This window comes from Aedes aegypti, chromosome 3 (assembly GCF_002204515.2).
Source record: "Aedes aegypti strain LVP_AGWG chromosome 3, AaegL5.0 Primary Assembly, whole genome shotgun sequence".
NCBI classification, from domain to species: domain Eukaryota; kingdom Metazoa; phylum Arthropoda; class Insecta; order Diptera; family Culicidae; genus Aedes; species Aedes aegypti.
Window position 1 is genome coordinate 103431353 of NC_035109.1, and position 27347 is coordinate 103458699.

A 27347-nucleotide genomic window follows, 5' to 3' on the forward strand; every position below is an offset into this window, starting at 1 on the left:
TGTGTCTTCTATATATAGTTGTTGTACAAGATAATTTTGAAGATTTATCAAATATATTTTTATATTAGTCGACCCATTACAATGTGATGAAGCTGGAAAAAAACAGCAGGCGAGAGATTGTACACAAATTATAATAAGAGCTCAGTGATATATATATTAGACTGGCCCACCTTAGTATGGGAGAAAATTAAAGCTGTATAATTCCACGGGGCACCCTCCAGGATTATTCCTTAGAGTTAGAAGAAGCTTTCCTGAAAGTTTCAGCTCATTCAGTCATTCCATGAGCTGGCGCATTTGAATTGAAATTAATATGAGATTTCCAGCTCAAACATATGGGTTTCAGCACTTCATCTACTGTTTGGTTCAGGAAAATCGTTGATCGCGTTCAATTGCCACCAGAATGTCAAAAACACTACTTGATACCATAGTGAACAATATTGTAGAAGGATGTATCATGATTAAAATTGATAAAGTTGGTGTTTTAACTATTTGAAGCAGATTTGCTAATCTCATGCTATACTGCTTTGTATTTCTTTAACATAGCCACTAAGCACATCATAGCCACCTATGACGCTGGGCGAGCTGCTACACAAGGCGCATGCATATATGTGATTGTGCGGGAGGCTGATTCAGCCTTACTTTCAATAACTGAAAAGTTAATGAAAACGAGCTCAAATCCAGATACAACCTTCTGCAATTATGTTCATTAGGGTATCAACTAGTGTATTTGTCATTCTGGGCTCAATTGAACGCGACCAACTAGTGTACGGAACGAAACAGTGACATTGGGTCAATTCTCTATATATTTGAAACGAATATCCCATACAAACTACAAATTGAATGCGCCAGCTGGTGGAGCAACCAATCGAGTTGAAATTTTTAGAGAGCTTTTTTCTTACCCTAAGGTTTATATCTAGGGGGTGCCCCGTTGAGTTTTACAACATTTTTGTTTTAGGGCCAGTCTAATATATATATACAGCCATTCCATGAAAAACCGATCTAGTGGGTCACCGAATTCCGTGAAAATTTGGTATTTTGTTCCTTATCTGAAATAAAGATACACGTATTTTTGGATTTTTTGATTAGGGTGACCATTTCCGAAATAGGGTGACCAGAAAAATCGCGATTTTGCAAAATTTTTATTTTTAAAAAAAATTATACCTTTTGAGCTGTTTGACCGATTTTCAATCTTTTTGGACGAAATGAAGGCTAAGGATGTTGACTTTTCAGGAAAAATATAAAATTTCACAAAAAGTGCGTTTTTTACATAAAAAAAACTCAATTGTTTCCATTTTTTGTGTTTTGAAGGCCTCGGGACCAAAGGGGCTATTGCTGTTCTCATTTTTTCTTGAAAGTTCAGAAAATTTTACGTCTACTGTCAAATTTTCAGCAATGTATGTTTTTTAGTTTTTGAGATATATTTTTTTTTTTTGAAAATAAAAAATCAGTCATTTTGCATCGGCACACACTGTAGGTCTCAGCGCATTAGATTTTTTATTTAAAAAAAAAAAACATAACTCTTGAACAGCTTAACCGATTTCCAATCTTTTTTTAAGGAATGAAAGCTTTCTAGTTTTTTTTTCGAAAATTTCATATATTTTAATGGAAAAAAATAACCCTTCAAAGTTTTCTATTTTTTCTGAAAAGTTGAAATCTTAAGCTTATATTCCATAAAAAAAGATTGGAAATCCGTTGAGCTGTTCAAAAGTTATGATTTTTTTTAAACATTAAAAATTTAATGCGCTGAGATCTACAGTGTGTGCCGATGAAAAATGACTGATTTTTTATTTTCAAAAAAATATATCTCAAAAACTAAAAAACATACATCGCTGAAAATTTGACAGTAGACGTAAAATTTTCTGAACTTTTAATGAGAACAGCAATAGCCCCTTTGGTCCCGAGGCCTTCAAAACACGAAAAAACGGAAACTATTGAGTTTTTCCATGTAAAAAACACAATTTTTGTGAAACTTTTTTATTTTTCCTGAAAAGTCAAAATCTCTAGCCTTCATTTCGTCTTAAAAGATTGAAAATCGGTCGAACGGTTCAAAAGTTATAATTATTTTAAAAATAAAAATTTTGCAAAGTCGCGATTTTTCTGGTCACCCTATTTTGGAAATGGTCACCCTAATCAAAAAAATCCAAAAATACTTGTATCCTTATTTCGGATAAGGAACAAAATAGCAAATTTTCACGGAATTCGGTGACCCACTAGATCTGTTTTTCATGGAATGGCTGTATATATTTTTTCTTCATTAGTATCATTCCAAACATTACATTCATTTCTTATATCTAGGTGTTTTGTGTTATTAGACAACACTATCATCCTAATTTGGTAAAACAAGTCTAAGATTTTATTAACATTTTGTTAACAAGATATTACATTTCATTTGCCGTAGCAGTTCAGACTTTCTACAGGTGAGTTGATTTCACCTGCTTATAAGAGAAAAAACGCTTTGAATATACTTAACCTAACTTAACCTAAACATATAACGCATTAATCGTGGCAATAGAAGATTGTAACGATTTTTGCCTAATTATTTTATTTGACATTTGTTCCAATATTTCAACATTGGATATTCTATGTAACTCATTGGTACTATACCAGGGAGGAAGCTTTAGAATCATTTTCAAAATTTCATTTTGAATTCTCTGCATAGCTTTCTTCCTGGTATTACAACAGCCAGTCCATATTGGTACCGTAAAATCGGGTGTAATTGATCAGAAGGGTGAAATTGATCATCGTATCACACGATTTTATTTATGCGTAATGGTGCACAAATATCAATGTTAGCTGCAGTAAATGAACGTTATGTGTCGTAAGTATTGTCGACTTGTGTGCTGGAAAGTTTTTTGCGTTGAAGAATGTTTATTACTGTGAAAATAATATCAAGTTTCAAAATCATGCACGGTGCAGTATTGACAAACACCTATAAACTTCTATTTCTAAACAAGGATTTGAACATAGTATAAACCTGAAAGTTTGTAAGGATGCTTGAGATATATCCGCAAACCAGATTTCATCACCAAAACTCGTACCAATTAGCTCAAATGGTTGAAATAATTGAATTTCTGTTAGATATAATTGATTTCCTTAGGAAATTGCATAAATTTAGGCGTTTTCCGCTTAATTCTTGAAATTTAACTATTCGTTATTAATATAAATATTGCGTTGGTAAGATTTTGACAAGCATATTCGGATTCAGGTAGCTCAAATTTATCATGTAGAGTTGTTTTGAAAACTAACAATAAGTAACAATAAGCGATCAATTTCACCCCGAAATTATTATTTAATTTAGAAATATTTGTTAGTACTAAATTGACATTTGTTAGGAAATTTCGGTACATGAGTCGATGAGGCTCACCTCCGTACTTGTTTTCCTGCATTTAGTTGTTTGACATTGTTAACAATATAGAAAACAGACTAGAAAAACCGTGAAAAATGATCAATTTCACCCGAAATTACGGTAGCATACAACATGGCTGGCCTGGAAATTTGTTTGAATATCAAAAGCTTGTTTTTAAGACAAAGTTTTGATTTTTTATAAATAAGGGGATAGAGACATTTTACATATTTATAACATTTGGCTTGAATGCCCTCAATGTGATTTTTGAAAGTTAAATTCTTATCTAGCATGAGCCCTAGATACTTAACTTCATCTGATCAATTTATTGGAACCCCTCTCATTGTGACAATATGTCTACTTGAAGGTTTCAAATAAAGAGCTTTTGGTTTATGTGGGAATATTATTAGTTGAGTTTTGGAAGCATTAGGAGAAATCTTCCATTTTTGCAAGTATGAAGAAAAACAGACATATAAAATGACTGCTGACCAAAGGGCTCGAATGAAATCTGTGCGAAATTTTGAAGTTTGATATGTCGCATGATATGATTACATCAAATAAATTATTTGACCACTTCTCCGGCAATTCCGACACCTGTTACGGAACCAACAGGTGGCTAACATTGCCTAAGATAACTGAATGCACCTTTAATTAATTATCTATGAAATTCTGTAAATTTTTATAGGTCGCATGATATGGTTCTATCAAATGAATGAATTGGCCACTTTCCCAGGACCCCCAGGGAACCCAAGAATCGGCCATGTTGACAATGCACAGTGGTCCAGGAATCAGTTTTACGCGGAAAGATGCATTTTGAGCTTTAGAATGAAACATTAGACAAAAACGGTCTTCTACAAAGTTGTTTGTATTAGTTAAGCCCTTTGTTTGGTGTTATTAAAAATTAGGGTGGACCACATTTTCATAGAAATTGTGTAACTAACTTTCTTATTTGAAGAAATTATATTATACATGCTTCAGCAAAGTTATAGACCATTCAATTTCAAGCAACTTTGTCAAAAAAAGTTTTTTTGTATCTCTTAAATTGACCGATTTAGAGCTTTTTTCCTGCAGTGACATAGGGTGGTCCGAACAAAACTGGTTTTCTGGCTCTAGAGTTTTCAATTCAAATTTCTCATCAAAGTGGTCTATGAAACACTTTTAGAACTTTAAAAAATGCGTAATTTGGTGAGTGAAGAAACTCGCTATCTCCTTTCGTTTAGGAGTTATTGTTATTTTTCTCTCAAAAACATGCCTACTTTGATTGTGAATATCTCTGATTGGGGCAAACATAAAAAATATCTTTTGACGGCATTCAAAAGACAAAATAAAATTGTATATCATATCAAAAAATTACAGATGTGTTATTTTTGTAACTCTAATAAAATGCCTTGAAAAACAAAGGTTTTTAAGCAGAAAAACTTTTATAACTTTTGAACTAAAATAGATATCATCAATATTTTTGCATGAAAATTTGCGTTTTGTTAAGTTCTTAAAGTCGTTCATAGACGACTTTGACGAGAAATCTGAAATAAGAAGGATAGGGCTCTAAAACTATTTTGAAGATTTTCATGGTATGTATTTCTTTATTATTTTGCATTTTGAGAATGAAAATGAAATTTTAGACAAATATGATCTTCTACAAAATTGTTTCTAAAAATGTAAGCTTTCATACTGTGTCATTTGAAACTAGGGTGGTCCACAATATCACACATATCATATAATCAACTTTTATTTATTATTTGCCAAAATACTGGTATATGCTCTTAGGCAAAGCGGTAGAACTTGAAATTTTGATCAACTTTGCCAAAAAAAGTTTTTCTGTAGCTCTAAATTTGACCAATCTAGAGCAATTTTTCCTAATCATCGTAGGGTGGTCCAACAAAAATAAGTTTTTTGGCTCTAGTTTTTTTAATATTATTTTCTCGTCAAAGTCGTCTATGAACGACTTTTAGAACTTAACAAAACGCAAATTTTTATGCAAAAAGATTGTTGATATCTATTGTAGTTCAAAAGTTATTGAAGTTTTTGTGATAAAAAATGTTTGACTTTCAAGACGTTTTATTAGAGTTACAAAAATAACACATCTGTAATTTTTTAATACAATATACAACTTTATTTTGTCTTTTGAACGCCGTCAAAAGATATTTTTTATGTTTGCCCCAATCAGAGAAATTCACAATCAAAGTAGGCATGTTTTTGGAAGAAAAACAACAATAACTCCTAAACGAAAGGAGATAGCGAGTTACTTCACTCACCAAATTACGCATTTTTCAAAGCTCTAAAAGTGTTTCATAGACCACTTTGATGAGAAACTTGAATTGAAAACTCTAGAGCCAGAAAACCAGTTTTGTTCGGACCACCCTATGTCACTGCAGAAAAAAAGCTCTAAATCGGTCAATTTAAGAGATAAAAAAAAACTTTTTTTGGCAAAGCTGCTTGAAATTGAATGGTCTACAACTTTGCTGAAGCATATATAATATAATTTCTACAAATAAGAAAGTTAGTTTAATCATTTCTATGAAAATGTGGTCCACCCTAATTTTCAATAAAACCAAACAAAGGGCTTAACTAATACAAACAACTTTGTAGAAGACCGTTTTTGTCTAATGCTTCATTCTAAAGCTCAAAATGCATCTTTCCGCGTAAAACTGATTCCTGGACCATAGTGCAATGTTGCCATACTCAGATTGCAACGTCTTGGATCAATTTGGTATAAAATTGTGCAAATTTTGATGTGCCGCACAGCTTGGTTCCATCCTAAGCATAAATCGGCCACTACTTCGGATGTCCTGGGAACCGTTCAATGGCATCCGGAATTGGCCCCTTGGCCACCTGGTAACCAGTAGTACCCTAAACAACTAACCAGTTGATTAGATACAATTTCCAATGGATTTCACAGCGTAACAAAAATGATATATTCGCGTGTCTCAAGAATCAAATTATGTGTCCGTTCACAGTAATTTCCCAGCACGTCACAATTTTTAGCTATAGGTCGACAAAGTTGTATCAAACATTGGTTTTATTGATGTTTACTTAAAATTTGAAGCATATTTTATCAAACTTTTTTGTGATCTTATCCACCAAGCATGCAAAAGAGGATTCAAACTTTCGTTTTAGATATATTTTGGTTGGAATTTCACGAACAAATTCAGATTAAACCGATTTTTTCAACATGCTTGCAGTCTCCATACAAAATTCTTCGTTTCTCTTATATGGCAAAATACAATTAGACCTGTGCGCCGCCGCGCCACGCCGCCGCCGCCGATCAATTTTACGTCACGCCGACGCCGAGTGAGGCATCGGCGGCGCGCCATACGCCGATCAGCACTTCGCCGCCGATTTTGTGTTTTTACGCCGAAAAATAATTCGGCTCGTAAAATTTGATAACTTTATTTTGAAAAAATGCTCTACAAAATAATTCATTGTTGCTTAAGAAATTTCTATAAGGATTCTTACAGGAATTCATCAAGCAATTAGTCCAAGAATTCCTCTATGTATTTCTTTGGGAACTTCAGGAATTTATCTATCAACTCCATCTTGAAACCTTCCAGAGATTCTTCAGTGATTTATTGATACACGGATTTCTGCTTGAACTCCTTCAGAGTTTCCTGTATGAATTCTTTCAGATAATACCGTCGATGGGGGGATAATGGGTCTAGGGGGTGAGATTGGGTCAAAACGGAAAAATATGATTTATGAAATATTTCTGCTAATAACGCTGATATTTCTAAAATTTATAATTCATATGTTAGAGAGCATATTATAACACATAATTAATCACAATATACATTTTTAGAAATAGTAGTTTTTGTTAAAAAATCAACAAACTTGTATGTTGTAACTAGAAAAAATTTACAACATTTAAATTCTTCTGTACAAAGTATCACGCATGTACTTTTACCTCTAGTATTATGTTAGTAGAAAGTTGAAAGTCTATTCAATACACTTCACTCGTATTTTCCAGAATCTATATGATTTTTCCATATTTTTTTCAGTACGGTGTCTAAAACATTAAAAATAGGGGTGAGATTGGGTCATATAAGAACGATTGTGAATGAATTCACAAGTCTACGTTTTTGTCGTTTTACGGTGCTGTGTACTCTTTTATCATTAAGATGTTTTAAGTCTTTCTAAATACAGCATCGCATAGACATCAAACAAGTATACTTGAGGATTTCGTGCATTGAATAACAATGCAAAACATTTTGCCAACTTCTCTTACCAGCAACTGTTTTTCGTATGCAGCAACATCGTAAAATTTTATCAATTGATTTTTTTTTTATTTAATTATTTGTTAGTATTTTCATATCATTGAAACATTTCACGGAAGTACAAATGAGTTGGATCGCTGAAATACCGAGATTCTGACGTCAACAACTTCCGGAAATATTTTGATCGTGGTATGTCGCATCGAAATTTAACTATTTATGATGGTTTAAAATAATCACATTTTCAGTACACCTTTGGCTTTATGGCAGTTGGAATGAGATTTCGAAGACAATTTGAAGGAACAAAACAAGAAAATTTATGTAAAATTGACAATAAATGCTGGGTTTACATAATTTTTTTCATAGCTCTTCAATTCTTCGGTAAAATCGTACTATTAAGTGGTTTTATCATACTTGTGAGACAAATTAGATGCCTTTTCGTTTGTTTTGCATCGTATTTCATCAATATTTTTCAGCTACGAATGGTTCTGCAACCATATTCTCAAAAACAAGTTATTTCAATTACAGTGACCCAATGTCACCCTCTCTATGGGGTGAGATTGGGTCATTTTTCATTCACTTGTAGTGCCGTAGTGAATTAAAATTTGTCTTTGATTTTTGTTTTCTTTGACGATTGGTAATGTACCATCAAAGTACATACACACCAAATTTGAAGTTTATTGGAGTTAAATTGCGATAGTTATTCAATAAATAATTCGTACTTATCCTTTTTTGACCCATTCTCACCCCCAACGACGATACTTTAGAATTCTTACAAGGCCAGCAATTACTCTAAGAATGCTTACACAGATTCTATCAGTAAGCTTTCAACTAATTTTAAAAAATCCTCGATAAAAATCAATTGATTTTTTTATTTTTTTCCAGGAGTTCCTCCAAGACACTACTCAGGAATCTTTATAGAAGGATTATTAAATAATTGAAACAAATATATGCCTAGGAATTATTGCCAAAGAAGGTTTTTCAAAGTTTTCTCGTGTTATAATAAATAGTGCAACAATTTATTTGAAAAAAAAAAACCTGGAGAAATTCTTCTATAAACCTACAAAAAAGAACCTTTGCGGGATTTATTCATATGTTTCTGCACTAATTCCTCCAATTATTTGTTTAAGAAACACTCCAGAAAGTCCGTTGGTAATTTCTTCGAACGTTGTTATAGGGATTTATCGAGAAATTATTGCAAAGATGCCTTCAAGATTTCTGCCACCACTTTGGCATTTCTCCAAGGATTACATGGATATAGGATACCTACATTTCTCAATCGCATTTGTGAGTAGGTAATCCGTTGAGGATTACTCCTGAAATTTATTCAGAACTTATAGAAGATACTTCATTGAGTTTATCCATCAAATCTCGCATAATCTGAGATAACGCCCTAAAAGCCATTGGTAACCACCTGTGTAGCTCGTTGTTTCTGAGTAAATGAATGAATAAGCATCCAAACCAACATCACTGGCAGGTAGAGAATGATCCTTTTCTCACCATAGAGTTGGTAAATAACGTGTAAATCCATTCAAATACTCAGAAATAACGAGCTACACACATGGTTACCAATGGTTTTTAGGGCAAGATCATAAGTTATGCGAGAAATGTTCATTTAAAAAATTTTCCAAAGAAAATACTTTAAAGCTTGTTTAAGGACTCTTGGACTGTCAAGTAAGTTTTACTCGATTTTTCAACCTGTACTTTAAAAAATTCCTTTGCTAATTTCGACAAGAATGCTTTCAGTAAATTCCGTAACGATTTTTGAAAAAAAAAAATTAGTATGGTGGCAATGTAAATTTCTATAAGCGCACCTGTATTTTCGATGTAAATGTTTAATGAATTGATAAACTAAATAAGCAACCATTGCTAAAGAAAGTAATTAATCAAACACAGCAGAAAAATGTAACAAAAGTTGTTTCACAAGCAAATATATCTCTTTTAAAACCAAAAAAAAAAAACACTTTATGCACATTTTTATCGTTCTTTCTGAGCGGTTGAATAATAGATTTTTAAACTTTAAACTTTACTACTTTTATTGAACTGTTAATATAGAAAATAATATCAATTTTCTTATGAAATAACAAGATTACCAAGTCAATAACTGGTTCAGTTTTTCATTCTCGCTAGAGTTTCGGGTATTTTCCATAGTATGTATACTGTAATTAATATAGTATTACAGTGTCTTATCTATTTTGGCAACAAGGCTAGATTTTTATGTTGCCAAAATGGGGATGTTGCCAAATTCGGGAATTTTGAAATGCTTATGTTTTTATCATTCTAATCTCTAAAAGAATCAGAAAATACATGGCAATTACTACGAATTATGTGAAAATTGTCTGGCAGCCTTCTTCAGTTGAGCTTTTGATTCAAAAGCAGAAACATCATGTACTGATTATATGCACCATCTGAAAAGCACACTTGTTGTACACAGTACAAGCGTGGTATTACTTTCAGTGACCATTTGCGACTGTTCTAGAGCGCAAAAGTGCAGTTTTAAAGCCAGACCATATTGAAAGTAGCAGATTATGAATACAGGTTCGGTTGAGGATTCTTTCGGGTGGCTTTATTTTAGGGATTCCTTGAACATAGAGCGCAATTTTGGTGCTCATACGTCTTAATAGTGAACAAGGTTCTAAGTGGAAAAAAGTGGAAGTTCTTCTAAATTGCTTCATACTTTTACTATCAATATTATCACGGTTGAAATGTAATGCCAGCTTTTTTATCGAGACTAGCACCCATATGCGCCCAGAAATAGAGTTATTGACGAGTTCTTTTCCTAGCATTATGCTTATTTGTTGAGATTCGGGAAAAATCAAGCTGAGAGTTGCAAAATTTGCAATAAACAAACTTTCTTGATGTTTTCCTCAACAACTGTTACTAAAATGACTACAGAACTACCTAGAAGAAATCACTCATCAATTATTCAATAAAATATTTCAAAGATTAAATTATTATGCCTTTTAAACAATGTAGCAATTATTTATACAGCTTGTCTGCTTTATGAGAATTCTCCTATACGTTAAACAATAACTTTGAAATATACGCGTTTTACTTATAAGTACGTTCAATAATCAATAAGTAATTCAATAATTTCTTAGCTCGCAATGGCCAGCAGCATTTTCATTTTGACTTATTTTCACTTTGTTTAAGCTCACAATATTAGGTTTCAGTAGGGTAAATGATGGCTTCGGCACCCTGAGGGTATTTTCGGCAACACTAACTTATCGTCCTTGTTAGAATTTATCTACGGAACAAGGGTTACCTTCAATGTACTCAACATGTTCCTTGAACTATAATCTTCCATATAAATCACATTCTTGACGAAAATATTATATAATATGGGTTTTATTATTAAATGAAATAAATGCTTACGAAATCATCGTCATTCGTGAGCTGCCGAACAGAACAACACAAGAACAGCTTAGGAAAAACTCACCACTTGGAAAGGTCCAATTCTCCGCTCCAATGCCAATTTTTTCACAAAATCTACGCACCGATCACTTATGCACAATTAAACCTTTGATTGGTCTATAAAGCACTCGAAAATACTTAATTTTTATGCTTCAAATCACAAGTAAAAATTAATGAACTTTGTTTTCCTCGGCAATCACTTTTTATTACTGCACCAGGTTGCCAGAAAACCATATTCAATTGCGGTGTAATTATTATTCACGATTTAAATTCACAGAAAAGATACAACACAACTAATTAATTTATTGGACTTATGCAACAAAGCATGCATGGGTAATAATTGAGTCTTTCAATGCCTTCCTTATTTGAAGTTTGTAGCGCATAAACTTCAAAATACTGAGAAACAATTAAAATATACGTCTTTTAATAGGTTAACAATTTTGGCAACACTCCTGTTGTTCTACAGGCAATCAGTGGATGATGTAATTGTGTCAAATCAAAAGTGAGTAGATTTGAAAAGGGTCTATTCTGATTTTCTCATACACTGAGAAGAATATGAACCTTAAAAATTACTGGCAAGGTTTGGATTTTGATCCGAATTAGCTGATCGAACCATGTTCGGAGAGTGATATTCAAAAACAAAAAAAAAAAATCCTGGGACATCGCAATCGGATTTTTTTTAATACACCCCAACCTCTTTTTTACGACCGTTATCGGGAGGTCGTAAAAAAATCTGGGTAATAATTATGTTTTTGAAAAATGCAACGCATATAGATGCGGAAATACTGATTCGGGATATTCGGCAAAGTTGAAGCCTGGGTTGAGAACTTTCCAAAATGGCCGTTCAAGTTTTCATATTCTGGTAATAGATGGCAACACTGCTCGATTGTTATCAAAAGAGCCAATTTTATGGGGGTGTGATATGCAAATACCAAAAAATTTCAAAGATGACGGTACCGAATGTTGACCAAAGTTGAATGAAGTGTTGCGTGCTATACAGTCGGCCGAATCACAAATGTTCATGTGGCTGGCAGCACTGTTCAAGAAGAATAAAGAAAAGATCAAAACCATGAAACTTGAGCGGAACAGAAAAATAGAATGCTTAGCAACATAGCAATACTCTTCCACTGTAATCCAGTTTTTCATGAAGGGTTCAAAATTTTGTCGTAGCTGGCAACACTGCTTAAGTGAAATTGCGTCACCGGCAGTACAAGTGTGCATGCAACTTTTGTTTTGTGGTCATCTCAGGATCCTGACCACTTAGAAAGATGGCGCCTTCGGCAAAGTTATTCAGAAGCTCAAGCGCTATCATTATAAAAGCTATGCGATTCAAAATTTTGCCTCCTGGCGGCACTAGTGAGCATGAAACTTTTGTTTTGCGGGATCCTGACTAAATAGACATGGCGTCTTGGGCAAAGTTGAGCTTCTCAGCAAGTTTATCGAAGACGCCATCTTTCTAGGTAGTCAGGATCCTGATATATCCGCAAAACAAAAGTTTCATGCTAACTGTGGCACAAGTTAGCATGAAACTGGTGGCAAAATTTTGAATCTCATAGCTTTTATAATTATAGTCCTTGAGCTAATGAACAACTTTGCCGAAGGCGCCATCTTTCTGAGTGGCCAGGATCCTGATATATCCGCAAAACAAAAGTTTGATGCTCACTAGCGCTGCCTGGTGGCGAAATTCTGAATCTCATAGCTTTTACAATGATAGTCCTTGAGCTACTGAACAACTTTGCAGAAGGCGCCATATCTCTAAGTGGCCAGGATCCTAAGATAACCGCAAAACAAATGTTTTATGCTCACTAGCATCACCTAGTGGTAGAATACCGCAATTCAGTGATGGTGGTGATACTTTGTAAGATATTGGTCATTTATAAAATCGGTCGTGAAACTGAATTTCGGTCGTTAAAAAGTGGTCGTAAAACGAACCGTCGGTAAAAAACGGTCGTAAAAAGAGGTTGGGCTGTAAAACCATTCATTCTCTCGGTAATAACTTGGTGATAGAGCGTTCAAGAGCAGCAAACTTTACAGACCAAAACCATATCGAGCCATTCAGCTTGTCAGTGAATAGTTCAATTCACGGTGAAATTCTTGACATTAAAAAAAAATGAAAACAACTATGCAAGTACCATCGTTGGGGGTGAGATTTGGCCAAAAATGCGTAAGTTCTCATTTATTTTTAAATAACTTTCGCAATTTGACTTGATATGTTCGGTTAAATATGAGAATACGTTGCAAATGCTGAACAAATAATTGAAATCTGATTATTTTCCTTTAATGATTCGAATTATTTAGTACACAATTTTTTGGTTTTGAGAACTTTTGAAAAATAAGCCGCACCCTAAATAGACTGTAGCGCATGTGCGAGTAGCAAATAGGAGCATGCATGTAACTCATTCAAACGCAACTCTGAAATTCAAGAAATCCGATAATCGCGTTCCGTGGATTTTTCTTGCAAAGCACAATATTATGAATCAATTAACCATGACGTCACGCTGCAACTTTTAGGTTGGATTCGCACCTGCTGCAAGTTTATTACCATGACATGGCAATTTTTAAAGCCGAAATGCTGCCATAGTGAGATTGAATACAAAATTTAGGGTAACCAATATATTTTGGACCCCTATATATTTTGAACCACCTGGGCCATTTTCCTGCAAATTTCCCAGTTTTAATCGAAAGACCAACTCAATTCGCATGCCATTTGGAAAGATAGGATTATTCCGCACTTGCTTCAACCATTTGTACATAGACTAAGTGTTTATTTCATCTGAAATTAATTTAATTTAATCGGTTCATCCATGCAACCGTTACAACACGTTACACACAGAAATTGAAGCCGTCAGAAATGTTTCAAATGTAAACAAAAACTTTTTTCATATTTCTGAACATTATTACATCGGTTTTCCATTGTCAATCGATTGATTAGACTATGGGCAAGCGTATTATACAACCAGTGTCGTGGACTTTGTCGCCAAACGATAAAAAATGCCGGTGGTCCAAAATATATACTTTGAGGGTCCAAAATGTATTGGTGTGTCCAAAATAATGAAAAACAGTGCATCACAATTCAATTATTTTCGACGTTTTTTAGATCCTACATGACCGTATGGGCATTGTTATCTCGTAGAGGAAGTTTTTCTCTACATTTTGGCGTATAATTTGACTTGGTTGCGCTGTGCAATTGATTAATTGGAACAAAAAACTAAAATCACTTCCTTAAGGGGTCCAAAATACGACTGTTACCCTATTCGATAAAATAAATGAAAATGAAATTAGGCAGTGTCCATTTATGACATAACGTTAAAATTTACAATTTTCGACCATTCCCCCTCCGCAACGGTCTTTGCATGAAAAAAAAAATGTGTTTGAGCCGCAACGTTTGAGCCTACTCCCCCTCCCCCTAAAGCGTTACGTATTATGTGGACGGCGCCTTAGTCTCCATAAATTTAGTGGCGTTGTGTATTCAATTTGAATCTCCGCTATTTTATTTCTAACTGCAATTCTTTTCTCAGTGAAGTCTGTATTTTTCTGCATTGGCCCTTTCAACGAGTAGAAAATAATGAGTGACGTTTAATTTCAGGAATTGTCAACAAATACGAAATGTTACCAATACATAAACTAGTTTTTGCGCAGTTTTGGATTGCCGAAGTGAACATTTTTGTTGCCGACAATAGTAATTGCATTGCCGATAAAAGAACAAATGCCTCGTGACTTTGGTGAGGAAAAATAGAAGATTAAGAGAACAAAATAGTGTTTTATGTATAACAATCAATAAAGGAAGAGTGCTCAAGTGTAGTTCAGGTGTCTCCTGCTAATTGTTGTGCTCCATTGTTGCGTAAAATTGACTTCTTAAAAGTTCAGCTGCTTAGGCTGCCGACAATACGTAAGTTCCCCTACTTAATAATCAATTGATAATATGTTTCAATGTATTGCCAAAATCGGGAAGAAAATGTTGCCAAAAACGGGTGTTGCCAAAATCGGAGGTAGACAAAAGCGGATGTTGCCAAAATAGGGAAGGCACTGTATTAGCTTAATGTTATTCGGCGAGAATATATTGTGTTTGATGGAAAAGTGTTGTACTAATTGGAGTTCCATGCACTACAGGTATTCCTCTTAGAGCTCCTGCAGAATTGTTTCCAGGATTTATGCAGCTAATTCAAAAATGTCTGCAACTTTCACGTGCATAAGCAAAATATCGCTCATAATGCCGCATACAAATCTGTTCGAAAATGTTCATAATGCACTAGTTCATGAATTACTCAATATTAATTCTTCAAAAAAGTGAAACCTATTTAATGTTTCTCCAAATATCCTTCTTTTTCTTTCGGGAAATTTATTAAACAATCTTATTAGTATTTTTTGTAATACTCCTGAAGATCTTTCAGGAAATGCACAATGGGTTTCTTCAGGGATACGTCCAAAAATTCTGCAACGATTTCTTCTAAAATACTTAGGAGGATACGACCTAGAACTCCTTCAGTAATACTTACAATGATGCGCACCAGATTTTATTCTTGTATTTCTGAAGGCATTTCTCCAAAGTTTTCTCCAGAACATCTTCCAAGCAAGTCTTTACTAGCACATATATTTCTGCTAGAATTTCAATAACGTCCTTTTTTTTCAGGGTTACTTTGAGAATTCATCAAACATTCGTGCAAGAATTCTTCGAATAGTTTTCCCAAAAGTCCAGCAAAAAATTTCCAAAGATCCCTCTTACACAGTGTTCCTATAAATCACACACATTTGTCTGTGGTAATTTCACCAAATATTCTTGTGAGTTCCTTTCTGGTTCGTCGAGTATTTTTCCTGGTTCCTAATTATTTTCCCAAGGATTCGTCCAGGAACTACTTTTAAATTTTGTCCGGAGAATAATAATAATGGATAAGTTGTCTTGAAAGGATTTCACCATAAATTTCCCCAATTTTTTTTTTCAGGATCTGTTGCATTTTTTTTCAGAGATTTTCAAGATTATTCCAGATAAGCGCATATGGGACAACAATTTCAATCGCTGTATTTTGAATTATTGCAATGGTGCATTAACTGCTTCATCGTTTTAATTGTCGTTTATATTTATGCACCCAAATTTATGTAGCATTAAACGCGAAAATATTTAGCATGATCTTGGGGTTTGGGTTGTGAGTTCAAGCCCCACAGCTAGAAGGTTTTGTGACATAATTGACATAGAGTATCTTGGAGGCTATTTAAGCCTAATGGCAATGTCCCGGCTAGTTCAGGATTGTTTCGTATATTTCGACTCTCACTTAACAATTGCTAAGCTAAGAAGTAGACTCTGTCCCAGTAGGAACGTAACGCTGGAAAAAAGAAGACAAACTCAAACATTTTGATGTCCAATTTTCTTCACGCCGATGCACGCCGCCGCCGCCGCCGAAACTTGTTAACGGCGTGACGCCGATGACGCCGCCGCCGCCGGTATAAAAATGCACTCACGTTGCCGCCGATTAAAAATATTTCGGCGCACAGGTCTAAATACAATACTTTTCTAAACCATCAAAAAATAATTTTGCCGCACCAAAAATATTATAAACTTTGATGATAAGTATTGTTATACATATAAAGTTTGAATTCTGTGGCAAATTATGCAAATAAATTGCCTTACAAGCTGGCAAACTTGCATGCAAGTTGGCTGAAATAGTCATTATTTGCATTTTCAACAACCAATATCTCAAAAACTAGACGTGCTATGATATTTCTGTAAACGGCAATGGATTCAGCAACCCTTAATTGAGTAAATAGAGGTATTTTGATGCTGAAGACAAAAACGTGTTCCGCAGTGTTTTAGACCGAATACTATGTTTCACAATTTACAACAATTGCATTTTGCTTTTATAAATGCTCTTGCAAAAATGGCTAGGGTAAATGTACCAATAGTGGAGGTGCTAAGCACTAAGGAACTTCATTTAATCGTCTAAATTCAAGAAGCGCAAATTATGTACATGTTAATGTTGTAACAGGAAGTAACGACCATTGACTTGATGGGAAAAATGATTTCATCGCAGTAAACCTCGGCATGTCAGTGAAAAATAATACCTCCACTATTGGTACACCGTTCCTTTAGTTGCGGTATATTTTTAATTTGTGTTCCTATAGTTGCGGTATCCATTCATTTCTTATGGGATCCTCCACTATAGGAACACTTTAGCATAACTATTGGTACATGTAAAAACAGTTTTAGCAATTTTAGTGCTATTTCGTCAGTTTTATAGCAATTTGAACGCTCATTTCAACTATTCCGTGTATCAACAAGCCAATACGTCGATTGGCAGTGCCGGTTCTGTGGCTAGTGTAATAATATCAGTGAAAACGGCACTACCGCAACTATAGGAACACCCACAACTAAGGGAACACTTACCCTAAACCTTGCCCCTTTGGCTTTGAGGTTCAGTGCAAGAAAGTAGGCCGTTTCATGACAGACTGGCATGATGAAAAACAGCCTATTACGATGATAAATAGCAAAAATAATATTTTCAATTGTGTTTATTTTCAATTTACCATGACCCCACAGTTATGGATCAAATAGTGTGGAGTCCAACCTATAAAATTCAATAAAACGACTTGGAAAACGTAAAATTGAAGTTTAAAAGCACGAATTGAATCATTTCAAATTGGAACTTTGATTAGTAAACTGTTTTGAGTGCAATATTTACATAGCGTTGCATAAAAATTAAAAATTTTATCGGTTTCTGAAAACCATATTATGGATCAATTTTTATATTATGGATCAAATTGTGACATATTATGGATCAGTGCGCAAAATCAAGAGATTTTTAACTCAATGCATCTGTATTCCATGATTTAGCGAAAGTTATCAATATGTCACATATTACTGCAAAAAATTGCAGTGTTGGAGCTGGAAACAAGGGTAAAATGCCATTTTTGTTGTGATACTGCATTGTAGTAAGTGAGACATGTACTGTTTTCGCTCCACACCAAGTTTTCCACCCATTTTTGTCTGCTAAAAAATGAAATTTACAAACCTTGTTGTTTTATTAGTTTTAACCTTAGTGCTATTGTCTGAAAACGTCAAATCCAATGCTTAAAACGGCAGAAATCTACATTATTTGGTAGTGATCCATAACCGTGGTAAACAATCATTTCCTGGTCCATATTATGGATCACTAGTTAGAAGTGCTAATATTCGGTATTTAGAATCAACAATCGAGAAAAATGTTTTCCAAAGATAAATTCATTCTAAATCGAAACGAACGAGCATGTTTTATAGTATACCATTTGAATTTTACCACCTGTGGGGGCTTATGAATGCTGACGGCACTTCTTACAGAAAACGACCATATAATGATAGCTGTGTGGTATCAACTAAACATTTGTCAAATACACCGTTTTTTAGCAGTTGAATGTTGTGCTTAACATTACAAATGGTAGAAGACAAATAGTATAACATGGGAAAAATATGTTTTAGGTCAACGATTATGTTTTGAGCGAGTTATCCGATGTTGAACGCCAAAGTTTTCCGTCACTGTGGGTGATCCGTAACTGTGTGGGCATGGTACTCCACGCCGATGTACTTCGCTTCAGAAAATTTACAATGATGTAACGCCGATGACGCCACAAAAGTGATCTGCGCCGCCGCCAACCAAGAATATTTCGGCCCACAGATCTGTTGATAAGCCTATTTACAGAATAAGGCCAACAAAAAAGATTTGAGGAACATAAAAATGGTTAAAAAAAATAACTACTCGAAAAAAGAGAAGGAATGGTACAGAGCCGTCTTCTAAACAATATTAATCATATTAGCTTCAAAGAATCTGTAAATGTTGGTTATTTTATGTCGTGAGAGTCATCGGGAAATTCGTGTTTAGAGTTTCGTAAAATGTAAACTTTCAAATGTCAGGAAAACTCACGCAGCCTCCTACCCACTGTAGTGAAAAAACCCACCACCAGAGGGCTTGGTTACCATCTTCTGGGCAACGTAATGGGGTCATTGAGCTAATGGAGAGGGCAATGACCGAGCAACGAGGTCAGGAACCGCAAGACAGTCGACTACTCAGTACTACCTTCACTTGCCCAGAGTTCGTCGACTGAAACAGTCAGAAGTATAAGGCTAAACCAAAAAGTTAAAGTGAAGAGTTAATGCAGAAGAATTGGACAATATTGAGAGAAGAAGAAGAGACTAGACGTGGAAGAAATGAAGGCGAAGTGGACCGCAGGTAATTTCGGAAATAGTCCACTGTGACGAAACGTGACAGTATCTGTTTTTTTACCGTATCGACAGGACCAGGACACGCAGTAAATCTACGGTGCCCATACCCCAAGCCACCCCAGAAGACAACGTCGTGCTGCATCGTTGTCGACATAGAGCTCTGCACCAATCTGCGTCGGAGTAGAGATCCTGTAGCAGCAAGGTGGTAGATAAGAAGAAGGTGCCCCGCATAAGGTTGGTTAATTTAAGAAAGGGAGAGTGAAGCGAGCCAGCCAATAAATTGTTTTAAGAAGCTCTATGGTTGACTAACTGCGACTAAATGCGAGAATTTCCTGACTGCGAGTTGTATTGGTGAGTGTTGCCGACCCTGAGGTTTATGAGTCCGGAAGTTTCGGTGCTCCCAATTGGCTTACTCGATAATTATAAATCGACTTATTGAAGAATTCCTGGGATTCCGGGACTTCCTGGGAAATGACAGATTTATTTCCTGTTTCCTGAAAAATCAATTCTAGAGAAAATTTGAAACCTTTTTAGAAAGCCAATTTTGTAGTTGGGTCCCGAAACCCTTTCGAACTTAAAAATCGAAACTTCAAGACTTAAAACTTGAAAAAAGCAGAGATTGAATCCTGAAGAAAATGAGTGAATCTCTCAATTATAGCTCGCTGTCACAATCATGATCTACAGCAATTCATGAGAGCCTGTTTGTCGTATACTGATACAGTTCTTATTAGATCAAGGAAAATCAGTGCATGATAAAACCAAGCAAAACAAGCTCCAAACCAGGGAGACACTATTGCTATAGGATGTTCGGGGATTGTTTATCGTGCAAGTAAAGCAAAACACCTACCCCCAATGGTAAAGCGAGAAAAATGTATCTTATCATCGCTCCCTCTTTGGGGCACTCGTTCGTTGCTGCTATTTATCAACTGAGAGAGAGGAGACAGCTTACTGACAACAGGCTTGTTGATTTCTTTTTCTCAAGTTTGGGTTGCGCACAATGGTTCGGAGAGCACAAGCTGGGTCAAAACTATGTTCACATCCCATTTGTTATCAAAAAGATCACAAAATTAGAAAATTTCAATAGCAATTTGAGTCCAATCGATAATAAATAAATAATCAACGATTTTATATGCGAGAGCACAAAAAAACAACCTGAATTTTCAATCACATTCAGTTTTAGGTTGGCCAAATTTTGACGATTTTTCACGCTCTGCCCTTCGAATGTACGGTTTTCCAGTGATAGTTGATGACAGATTCCCTTAACTTTTGGGAGCTCGCAATCTAAGCCAGCTGTCTCCTCTCTCTCAGTTTATCAAGCTTGTTACAATCTAGGACAGGACGTGATAGCTCAAATATGACTGCCCCATTGTTTTTCAGTGCACATTGGTCCCAAAGCCATATCTAGGAAGACAAAAATGATTGCGCCTAAACCGTCAATTTTAGATATACGGTGTCTTCGGCAAAGTTTCTTCATATTTTTCAGACATTTTTTTCAGAGATGTGAAATTAGGGTGGCCCACATGGTTTACGAGATCAGCACATAAACTTTTTTGCTGACGCATTTAGGACTACACAATGTTCTACAATGTTTTAGAACAACCGATTTGGAGCAACTTTGCCGAAGAACCCAAATTTCTATCTCCTATGGTTCGCGAGTTATGATTTTTTTTAACAAAAAAGTTAGGGTGGTACTGGAAAATCGTTTTTTTCTTGATAACTTTTTATACGATAATTTCTCGCAAAAACTTTGTTCCGAGCACTTTTAGAACTATTGATTGCGCAACTTTTTGCCGAAGAAACTTTTGTTCTATCTCTTATGGTTACAGAGTTATCAGAAATTTTCTTCGAAGAAAATGTTGTTTTCAAATGCCGATATCTCCGAAAGGCGCAAACGGATTTTCAATCTTTTGTCAGCATTAGAAAGATTATCTTTTGCTCTGTTTATGGTGAAAAAACTGTGAGGACGTTTTTGTTTGGAACGATTGACAAAATTTTGAAAATAATATGTTTTTCAACCGAAAATTGTCCATAACTTGAAAAATATTCGATACAGCTCTTTGGTGCCTTCAGCAAAAATGTGCAAAATTGAAAGTTCTGAAAGTGCTTCATACAAACTATTCATAAAAAATCAACACTTTAAGATATATTCACCATAAACCGAATTTTATGTGAAAATGAAAGCGAAAAAAGAGATATTTGCTGGAACAACCAGAATAACTGTATGTAAAATCATTTAAAATTGAAAATATATGTAATGAAATAAGATCGATCACAGTAAGCGAAATTTTAGGAGTTAGGGAAAGTTTGTTGCTAAAGCAGTTTAAAGGGGGCAGAATCCGTCATTGATTTCAGAATTTTCAAAAGCAGTTTTTTCGTTCAAAATCAAGAAATTTTTTTTAGGAAAATGTGATCACTGTATTCTATTCTCCAATCGAAACACAGTGAACACATGTTTATCGAATAATTTTTGTTTTCGAACAGAAAAACTGCTTTTGAAGTTTCAATGATGACGATGATTACGATGACGGTGCGTTGAACGTTAACAGTGATCCAAGGAACATTAATCCATAAACGAAGTCTTGTTATTTCTCGCGACATAATGTTTGTCCCGCTAACCTATGCCGTGGTTGGTTATAAATTGCTACCGCTTCGGCTTACTAAGCTGAAGGTCATGCGTTCAATACCGGTCCCGTTTATTATATTCTCAACCCTAAAGGATAACAAAACGTATACTTTGAAGAATTAATTCAAATTACCAAAACCTTACTGCCCGTGATATCCTCCCATTGAAATATAGAAGTATCTGCAATTGTTCTATCTGGGCATCCAACTTATCCCATTCAATTCAATCAAATCCAATAAATCTGCCACAACGAATTAGTCAGGGCAGCATTCGCCTGTTGAAGAATGTATGAATCTTGAATTTGAACCAGATATAAATCCCAAATACTTGTCTAAGGTAACGAACCAGAAGGTGGGTCTTGATCACTCGAAAACTGCTTCAGCAAATAATTTTCCTCTTTTCAACTCCTCAGATCCCGCTTACTATGATCGATATCAATACATGATAATTCAATTTTAAATGACTTTACATACAGTTATTTCGATTGTTCTAGCAAATATCTCTTTTTTCGCTTTCTTCACCATATAAAATTCGGTTTATGGTGAATATATCTTAAAGCGTTGATTTTTTATGAATATTTTGTATGAAGCACTTTCAGAATTTTCAATTTTGCACATTTTTGCTGAAGGCACCAAAAAGCTATCTCGAATATTTTTCAAGTTATGGACAATTTTCGGTTAAAAAACATATTATTTTCAAAATTTTGTCAATCTTTTCAAACAAAAAACGTCCTCACAGTTTTTTCACCATAAACACAGAAAAAGATAATCTTTCTAATGCCGACAAAAGATTGAAAATCCGTTTGCGCCTTTCGGAGATATCGGCATGTGAAAACAACATTTTCTTCGAAGAAAATTTCCGATAACTCTGTAACCATAAGAGATAGAACAAAAGATTCTTCGGCAAAAAGTTGCGCAATCAAAAGTTCTAAAAGTGCTCGGAACAAAGTTTTTGCGAGAAATTATCTTATAAAAAGTTATCAAGAAAAAAAACGATTTTCCAGTACCACCCTAACTTTTTTGTTAAAAAAAATCATAACTCGCGAACCATAGGAGATAGAAATTTGGGTTCTTGGGCAAAGTTGCTCCAAATCGGTTGTTCTAAAACATTGTAGAACATTGTGTAGTCCTAAATGCGTCAGCAAAAAAGTTTATGTGCTGATCCCGTAAACCATGTGGGCCACCCTAATTTCACATCTCTGAAAAAAATGTCTGAAAAATATGGAGAAACTTTGCCGAAGACACCGTATATCTAAAATTGACGGTTTAGGCACAATCATTTTTGTCTTCCTAGATATGGCTTTGAGACCAATGTGCAGTGGTACCAGTATCCTTTTAAAGCAAATCCTGTGAACAAATTCAATTAGCTCATAATTTGGTAGTTTCTTGTACGCTACATTCATTCAATGCAATAGGGAATGTTAGCTTATTTAAAAATCATGTTTATTTTCAAAACAGGCGATATTTTAAGAAAAGTTTGACACAATTTCCATGATATTGCTCTCAATTAAGTATTTTTTATTTATATTAGCATTATTGGAGCACATGCAGCATCATCAAATATGAATAGATTTGGAACAAAAAGATTTAATAAAATTGGAAAACTTTTGATGCAACTCCAATTTACGAATCAGCAACACGGCTGGCAACAAATAGCTATTTTTAAATTCAATTCAACGATGTGAAAGTAGGTCTTTTCCAAAACGGCCAATGAGAAGTGGTCGTTTTTACAGGTACCTAATTGGTTTCGTTTTTGTACTTTGCCCTGACATATCTTGTCTTAGGTTACAACTTGCGAAACATTTACGGTTGTAGAGCGATACCTACAGATGGGATGTTTTTCTTCGCTAACTTTGATCGTGCTTCTAATTTAAATGGGAATGAATTCTGCAATGCCTAGAAAGAAGTATATTTTGCCTTTTTTGGATTTTCTATTAGATTGGGTAAAACAGTGTTCTCAGATTCAATTGCAACTAAGCCGAAGAGCGTCTTTCGCTTATTTTTCCTGTCAATTATAAGGTCGGAAGCAGTGCGATGTATTGTCCATCCATCAGATGCTCTATACAGCGCACCACTTCCGACATTATGTTTAACGCACAGGTAAGGCAGCGTTAGTAGCAAAGTGGAAGACGCTTCTCGGTTAAGTTCCATGATACTTAAGACGCTTTCTGGTGAAAATTCGATTTTTAACACAATCATTTTACATCGAGACAGTACAAGACGTTAATCGTACCGTAAAACGGGGTAACTTTGATAATGCGGGTAACTTTGATAGTATGAGACCCCCAACATAGTAAACGAGTTTCTGTCAATCAGTTAAGGAAAACGAATGCAAAAGTAAAGAGTATTAGTATGACACTTCATGTCAAAGTTATTTTCGTTGAAATCAAGTGCATTTGAGGATTTCTACGATGTTCTACGACCACTATTTGATAAAGTCATAATGAGTTCGTCACTTACCCATGACAGCCTAGTTATAGTAGAACGTGAATTCGGTCTCAAATCTCTTAGCGAAAACCATTTTTACAAACTGGGACCATTTTTGTAATCTAAGTCAGAAATTTCTATATAGCGTGAAACGCCTAGAGGTATGCAACGCCCTATAAATGTTCCGTGATTCATTCAATCTTGTTCGATTTATACTCCATTATCAAAGTTACCCCAAAACAGAAAACCGACTTTCGATTATATGAAAAATTATATATCCATTCAGAATAAATCTTTTGGCAATCTATCAAGTGCAATCAATAGCTAGGATGTCAGTACTTGTTTTTAAAATATAAAATATAATTCTTTGATACAGAATGCATAAATATTGAAGTTTTCGTCGAAAAAACTATCAAAGTTACCCCGTTTTACGGTACCGCAATTTTCCATGCAAGCTGAAATTGGCGCTAAACCTACAACTCAAAAAAATACTAGTTTTTTGTACTTTTTAATTACGACCTCCTGATAACCGGAAAACCAGCCAAGTATAAGTTCTAACAACTATCGTAAAAACTACACATTACATATTCTTTGCAATTGGATTGAATGGACAAATTGATATGAAAATTACGAAAAAGTTATACGTCTTCTCGGTGAAAATTGAACTAACGACTCCGTGTTCACTAGATAGGGCGCATTACTCCTACACTACGAGAGGAAATTAGACAACGCTTTCTGTGGTATATGCAATGCCTAGCCGAGGGCACATTATTTATTATGTACTAGTGGTCCCGGCAATCTTCGTCTTGCCATCAAGTTATCTCCCATACAAAATGAGTCTTCTCCCGTTTTCCCGATTATTTCGGAGACTTTGCCAAACTATTTCATCGCACGATCACGTCGCATCCCCTGTCGAGTGCAACGGTGAAAAACTTACGTCAATCCCTTCAATCGTTCTCAAGTTATTTCGTGATATACAAACACCACTCCATTTTTATATATACAGATTGAAAGACCACACACTACTCACTCGCCATCAAAGTGCTGGATGAGAATGCCGTTGTCGTGGCATTACGTTCCAACCGGAACTATGTCTACTTCTCAGCTTGGAGTTTTATAAGCACTTCCCCATGATCTTAGAGTTTTCTTTGCAAGTTGACAATTTTTCGCATTTGTATGCAATAGGAGTCTGAAAATTTCATCAAAATTTATCCAACGACAACGAAGCTCCAGAATTAAAACAAAAATCGATGTCGTATCAATGTGACCAGTACTGAGTGCTACTGTAAAAGTTAACCAAAGTTGTAGAATATTTTTGTAATTCAAAAACTTTATTATTGTAAACTTTTGAACGTTAACCTTATCAATCTAAAAAAATCAGCGATTGAAGAGTTGAAAATTGTTGAAAATGATGGTACACATAATAAATAAATTGCACTTTTAAGAATACTTAAAGTCATAAACTGATATATTGAAAAAAAAAATAACTTTATTTGTGTGAATTTTAACTCATCCGGCTAGTTCCTCACTCAATATTGAAAACTTGTTTCTCTTAATTCTTATAATAAATCTGACTTCTTTCATAATAGAATACTGAACATACAGAATATTCGTCTGCTACGCTACAGTGCAAATATTTTATGGATATTTTAGATATATAAATACAGTTTTTTTTTTACTTTTTGCGACCAAACAACGTTATATTTATCCGACATTTCCATCATAAAAATATATTCTGCTGTAAATGCTCCTATACCGTGTTGATTTGAAATGTCCTGAAGCTTCGAATACTGGACACCGCCATCAATCACCCGAAAATGATATTCTCGGCAACTATTATGCTAAGAGAATGTAGAAGACATTTTAATTATGCTAATGTCCGGCTTTCGAAGCGTCCGGCAATTCTATGCAGCACGGTAGAAAAAATCTTTATGCCTGATTGGATAATGACAAGATGTAAGGAATGAAAATTCCAAAATCATAGAACAATTCATATACAAATTAGTATTGAATCGGTGTCAGACGTGTCAGACGAGAATTCAACATGTAATCCCGGCTCTTTATAATCAATTTTTTTTTCTCAACAGTTAAACAAGTCTGCAGTGCAATGTGAGTCCAACTTACATATTTCCGCCAGCAGTTGCTCGTACCCTAGTAGGGCGTCAACTTCACTCACTGATTTCACAAGTGCCTCCATAGCGATTCGTTTCGCCACTTAATGACAACCGATTATATGAAACAAAAACGCGTTCCACTTCGAATGGGGTGGTTTTTATACCGTTTTCTCCTGAGGCCCTCTTTGGTTTGGTCTGTAGATGCATGCAAAGGAGCTTCAAATGTGTTTGATGGTTTTGGAATTTGAATAGTCTTGAACTATCTAATCAGGAATTGGTTAAAAACATCACTTGCTTGTTAATTTAGCACTCGATTATCGTTTTTGATACAAAACTAAAGTTAGTTTAGGTTCCATTTGAGATGTAATATTGAAAGCAGGATAAAAATGTTTCATTTATGCTAGGCAAAAGAAGACATAGGTCGATGCAAATAGTATGGTTGCCTTCTTTGTTTCTGTTGAGCAAACCGTTTTTGATGTTTTGTCGTTTCACCAAATATTGTTTTGGATAATACTGATGCTATAAGTCTGCTGATATACAGCCTTTTTCATTACAATGCGTCAAATATTAGCTAACAAATGTTTTATTAGCATGAGAAAGTGATTCTTGATTCTCTATGAGAAGAAAATTTGTAAGATTGCAAAGGACACGACTGAGCAATACCATAGAGCAGTTTCAAGGATACTATGGCCCTATATGGCGTATCGATTACGGAAGGTTAATGATTAATAATATAAGAGCCAGTTGCCATCAAACAAATCATCTTCTTTTTTTAGTATCATTCCAAACATTACATTCATTTCTTATATCTAGGTGTTCTGTGTTATTAGACAACACTATCATCTTAATTTGGTAAAACAAATTAAAGATTTTATTAACATTTTGTTAACATCATATTACATTTCATTTGCCGTAGCAGTTCAGATTTTTTACAGATGAGATTATTTCACCTGCTTATAAGAGAAAAAAAAAACAAGTTTTCAATTTACTTAACCTAAATATATAACGCATTAATCGTGGCAATAGAAGATTAC

General features: G+C 34.7%; 1 protein-coding gene across 1 annotated transcript in view; it reads right to left on the bottom strand.

Moving 5' to 3' along the window:
* Window positions 1-26426, bottom strand: part of LOC5563600 — a 67245-nt gene extending 40819 nt beyond the window's left edge. Inside the window, exon 1 of the mRNA XM_021851962.1 lies at window positions 26324-26426. Coding sequence (XP_021707654.1) covers window positions 26324-26396 — 73 coding nt within the window. The 5' untranslated portion in view covers window positions 26397-26426. The remainder of the gene's footprint in view (window positions 1-26323) is intronic.
* Window positions 26427-27347: the final 921 nt, after the last annotated feature.